Below are 5,552 nucleotides of genomic sequence, written 5' to 3' on the forward strand. Positions count from 1 at the left end.
AACCAAATGATTTTCCACTGATGCCCCTACCTGCTTTGTTCCCACATCCAACCCCCATCTCTCTCTCTCTCTCTCTCTCTCTCTCTCTCTCTCTCTTCGCACTTGTAATTGGTTCAAAGACTGGGTTGAAGACATTTTTTCTTAATCTGAACCTATTGATGTATTTAAACTTGCTGGCTTACAGAAACAATGTTGAATTATTTCAACGACAAAACTTGATTCTGTGGTAGTTTCTGTATATTATATGTTGTTGATGCAATATTTGTTTCATTTGTTGCAATCGTTATTGCTTAAAGGATCCTTTAGGAATTCTTTTTCTGTTCTGCGAATGACCATGAATACTTAGTGAATGTTTATCTGATCTTTGATGTTAACCCGGGAAAAAGTAGCTTTGCCTGACGATGGGGAGTCTGGAAACTACAACCACAAGTGTATTTCAATGTAAGAAGCAGAAGCTACCTATGAGAGACCTGAGGATTCCTCTATATTTGGGAGGTCACCGAAGTCACATCATGGATTATGGCGGAGGATAGAATCAGGTGCAAAACACAATCATGGAAGGCTAATGTACTTTCATTTGCCGACAGAAAGATTCTGGTAAAGCACGCTCTATCTACAGTGTTCTAGGTTTAGGTTTTTTTGCAGAGTGTCAAGAATGGAAGTGGAGAATGGAACCAGCAAAAGTTTTTGGAGGGATGCAGAGATCCCCTTTAAACACAAGTTTCTGAATTTGTTCCATGTACGACCTGTAGACGATAGGTCTGACACCATCATAAAACTATGATTACAGAGACTTAGAACAGGGTTTGCTCAGGCAGAGAATAACTTTCTTCTGAATTTCTGAATAGCAATTAAAAAACACGAGACATATATATACAAGATCAAAAGCTTATAGCGATAAGCTTATTTCCACAAAATCAGCCAGCTGGATATCTTATCTTTATTTAGATCACGATAACTCTTATCGTGATCATATGGCTTTAAAGGTCTTCCTCAAGATTTTTGGCCCGTCCTTTCAGTCTAGTACGTCATTCGGTGATGTCGGCACGTCAACGTGCGATGAACGTCACATAAAAGGACGAAACGGACTCCCCATTTTACCGTGCGAGTCCAGACAGATGGACTGATGGTCAGCGTGCCTTTCCTCTCCACAACTTTATTTAAATTATTGGAGATGCCTACGCATGCATGCCCCCACTCGTTGTCATTTTTTTCTTTACGGTAAATTTCATATAATTAAGCCCTTGCTTTTTGTCCCAAAAAAAGAGGCCTTTTGTTTCTGAATTTGCTGACATGAGTATGTTTCTGGAAACTGCTAAACAGATGATAGTTCAGGTTAAGTGGTTAACCTTCTTTCATACCAAGTAGGGTGTTTTTGCTTTGAGATTGGCATGTTGGGTTTGCCAATAACTCATTTGGACTCATAAACTGAGTTCGGTGAGCCAAGCCACGAGCAACTCATAAAGCATATCTATGTTCAACATGAACAAAGATTGTTCAGTTTTACTCAATTAGTGACCCACACATATTAAATACTGGTTACTAATGAAGGTACAAAACTAATGAGCTACAAATCATAAGTGCAAGTTGTATTGACTCAGTCTAACCACATAGAGCATGACTAGTTTGCTAAGTATCAATCTTTGAATCATGCTTTTCTGATGTAAAAAAGTGATCTTTCGAATGATAAAATTTTGACACATTGTGGGGACGTTGATTTTTGGACTCCTTTAAAAATGGCGTGTCCCCTGTGACAGAACCAAACGTGTACTCCCTCACGGACATCTGAATGTGTACTCCCTTGCAAAATGGTTCAAACTTTTCTTTCTTTTTTTTTAATGGTGGATCAAGTTGCTAGTTAAATCAAACCCTAATGGATTCCTGCCATGACATCTGACCAAGTTGATCATTGAATACAAATTTTTTCCTCTTTTTTTTTGACAAAAATATTTGATACAAGCCAGTGAGAGGTAAATGATATCACGAGGAATAGTAGCACATAGATAAATATCTTGTTCAATAAGGACATCGAAGGAATTTGATGATCTACTGAATGACAGATTTTTTAGTCAATTTTTACATGCGCCCATTGTCGATGCTTTTTTTTTTGTTCCCTTTGTTCCTGTTCCTTTTGTAACAAGAGGGAGGTGGATAAAAAATAACACAAGTTAATGAATGCGGCGGACGGAACACCATCCGCCACATCCAATGTTTGTTACAAAAATTGTTCTCGACGTCTTTTTTGTCCTGTGCGACATACATGACAAGCCATCAAACATGCCCTAAGGGTGCGAACGTACGACTCCTGGGGGCAATTGGTGATTTTCACAAAAGCCAATTGGCATATTTGTCCTCTCCAGACAATGTGTTCATGTACATTGAATTGAACTTGTATAAATAGCGTGGAGCCTTAAGTGAACCAAGAAAACTAGAGAGAGAGAAAAAACTAGAGAGAGAAAGACAATGGAGTGGGAGAAGGGTTATTTGGATTTGATATTGATCCCCTTGGGGCTTTTTCTCATACTTGTGTACCATTGCTGGCTGTGGTATAAGGTCAGAACTCAACCAATACAAACAAACATAGGCATTAATGCAGCAGGCCACAGGCTTTGGGTGGCAGCCATCATGAAGGTATATGTTTCCTTCTCTTCTCTTCCCTTCCCTTGTTGATCACCTGGTGAAAAGTGCTACTAAAACATTAAGGGTTTTACTTAGACTCCCTGAGTTCCTGTGAGAAGTGGAATAATGGTATCTCTACAAGGTTGTGTGCCCTTGAGACTTGTCTAACAATCAAGGGAACAGGACATGTTCAGACATTGCTCCTTTTTGTTTTCAACTTTGAGTATATTTGTATTGTGAATACAGGTTAAGACACCAGTTTGTCGAGAGGAGTTATGGTCATATTGTATATATAGAACTGATGGCCAGTTATATTCATTCTCCACCACTAGGCATGGTAAAACTAGCCGAACATACCCAACAGGACATATTCTGGCTCAGCTCGTTTACCAGTGGATTGAGCTCGTGGCACAGCTAGTGTTTGTGTTTAGCCGAGCAGAGCTCGCTCATCCCTGAATGACACGTGTCAAATACGAGCTGGCTCGTGTAAAAACATTCTATGTTATTTATACATATAATATATAATTTTATATATTGCACTTAAAATATATATTTTTTATATGTTACACAGTTCATATTTTATGTATATATTTTTCTCATTCTTCTCTTTTTAAATATATTTTATGCATTCTTCTTTTTATATATTGCAATTAAAATATATATTATTCATGAAAATATATATTTTATTAATATGAGCTATCTTGAGCCGAGCTGAGCTGAAGACCTTGTGTTTGGGCTCGATTCATTTAAGCTAAACGAGCTGCTTGTGGCTCGGCTCACCAGCTATACGAACCTAGCACGAACGAGTTTGTGATGAGCTTAACCGAACCTAATCTCGACCTGCTCAGTTCGTTTACCAGCCCTATCCACCGCACATCTCACTTGGGAACCATGAGATGTGTGACAATTGGCCCCACACACCTACATCAAGTGAGATGTGTGGTGATGATAGAATATAATGTCATATACAATATGACAGTAACTGCTCTCGCCTTAGAATATGACTCTCTCTCTCTCTCTCTCTCGTAACTGCTCTCGCCTTAGAATATGACTCTCTCTCTCTCTCTCTCTCTCTCTCTCTCTCTCTCTCTCTCTCTCCAGCATGAAAGTTGAGCTAGCGATCAACATATTTTGATGACATAGAATGATTAATGTGTGACTCAACTGATAAGGTATAACAGACACTAGAGTATATAAAACATGATCGTACAGCCCTTTTTGTATTTTCTTTTTTTTGTCATGGCATATTATTATTTGTGTTTTACATTTCTTTCAATTGTTTTTCCTAACGAATTATGATGTAATGGTCCAAAAGGATTTATTTTATTTTTTATAATAAATAATAAAATATATTATAATATTTGATTGTTGTGCAATGGACCGCATGAGTTCTCTTTCTTCTACATTTTAAAATTAAGCAACTCCGTTTGGGAAAGAATAACAGAAAAGAGTTGATCGCTTTCTTACCCTATATCATTTAGAAGCCAATTGACATCTTTTTCATGATCATGGGCTCGACGCTAATGGCGACCACATCAATCCTGCTCTGCACAGGGCTGGCTGCTGTTTTAAGCAGCACATACAGTGTCAAGAAACCGCTCAACGATTCGGTCTTTGGAGCCCACGGTGAGTTCATGGTGGCACTCAAATATGTATCTTCGCTACTCATCTTACTCTTTGCTTTCCTATGCTACTCCCTCTCTATAAGGTTCATCAACCAAGTGAACTTCCTCATAAACACCCCACAAAACCAGAACTCAGTTGTGAACACAGAGTATGTGACTGAGCTCTTGGAGAAGGGAACCATACTCAACACACTGGGAAATAGACTATTCTATGCTACTTTGCCTCTCCTCCTGTGGATCTTTGGGCCTGTCTTGGTCTTCGTGTGCTGCATGACTATGATACCTGTGCTCTACAATCTTGATACTGTCTCTAGGAGAGGAAAGGCAGAAGGGGAAGGGATGGTGGAGCATGAGAGTGAGAAGGGCATACATATTAATGTGTAAGGGAAGGGATGAGTATTGGGGGCCCTGGGAAGTGAGAGGTGATTAGAGAGCACTCCACTCATCGTGGAAAATTTGTTGGCTTACTGTAAAATGTGGAAATGATGTTGAATGCCTTTTATCTTTTTTTCTTTTTCCTTTATCTGTTTCTGTTTTTCCTTCTTTTTTGGGGCTCCTTGGCATGTCTTGGGCCTGTTGGGTTATCCGGTAGGTTCAATGTTGGTTGAACCTGTTTTTCGTAATGTTGATGGTTATAGTTCGGCTCTCTCTCTCTCTCTCTCTCATGTGTGTGTGGGGCTAGTGTTGGCCTCATATCATCCCTGTTTAGATCGATTATGCCTTATTCCATATGAGACTACTAGACAAGGGACTAATTCAGTAACAGTCATTAATTAATTTGGGCAAACTTCCCAATAATTTTCAAGTAGACGAAGCCAAACGAAGTGGATGAAATAGCTCTAGAAGAATCAATTTTAATAAACATTTCAGCTATATATTTGCTCAAAAATCTTTTTTTTAATTAGATAGGACTATATATTAACACTATAATTGCTAGTTACTGAGGTGATTAATTTGCTTGCAACTTTCTTTTTCCTTTGGTTTAAGTTGTAGGAGAGGAAAGGCAGAAGGGGAAGGGATGGTGGAGCATGAGAGTGTGGGGAAGGGCATACATATTAATGTGTAAGGGAAGGGATGAGTGTTGGGGGCCCAGGGAAGTGAGAGGTGATTAGAGAGCACTCCACTCATCGTGGAAAATTTGTTGGCTTACTGTAAAATGTGGAAATGATGTTGAATGCCTTTTAATGTGTACCCGGTGGCTACTAGAACTGAACAAAAGCTTAACTATTCCCAACAAATAAGTGTACCCGGTCTCTCTCTCTCTCTCTCTCTCTCTCTCTCTCTCTCTCTCTCTCTCTCTCTCATGTG

At 39.1% G+C, this 5,552-nt stretch overlaps 1 protein-coding gene across 1 annotated transcript; it reads left to right on the forward strand.

Moving 5' to 3' along the window:
• The first annotated feature begins 2,463 nt into the window (after positions 1-2,463).
• On the forward strand, positions 2,464-4,745 carry LOC149837064 (uncharacterized). Its single transcript, XM_090007958.1, has 2 exons — positions 2,464-2,631; positions 4,101-4,745. The coding sequence occupies exons 1-2, from the start codon at positions 2,464-2,466 to the stop codon at positions 4,626-4,628; spliced, it is 696 nt and encodes a 231-aa protein (XP_089864084.1). The 3' UTR covers positions 4,629-4,745.
• Positions 4,746-5,552: the final 807 nt, after the last annotated feature.

Source organism: Nuphar pumila, chromosome 5 (assembly GCF_984573655.1).
Source record: "Nuphar pumila chromosome 5, dmNupPumi1.hap1.1, whole genome shotgun sequence".
NCBI lineage: Eukaryota > Viridiplantae > Streptophyta > Magnoliopsida > Nymphaeales > Nymphaeaceae > Nuphar > Nuphar pumila.

What these genes read in the sequence shown, in the direction of transcription:
- LOC149837064 (XM_090007958.1), top strand. Translation starts at nt 2,464, where the DNA reads ATGGAGTGGGAGAAGGGTTATTTGGATTTGATATTGATCCCCTTGGGG. An exon ending in GGGTGGCAGCCATCATGAAG is followed by an intron (nt 2,632 to 4,100) that starts GTATATGTTTCC and finishes TATATCATTTAG; the next exon opens with AAGCCAATTGACATCTTTTT.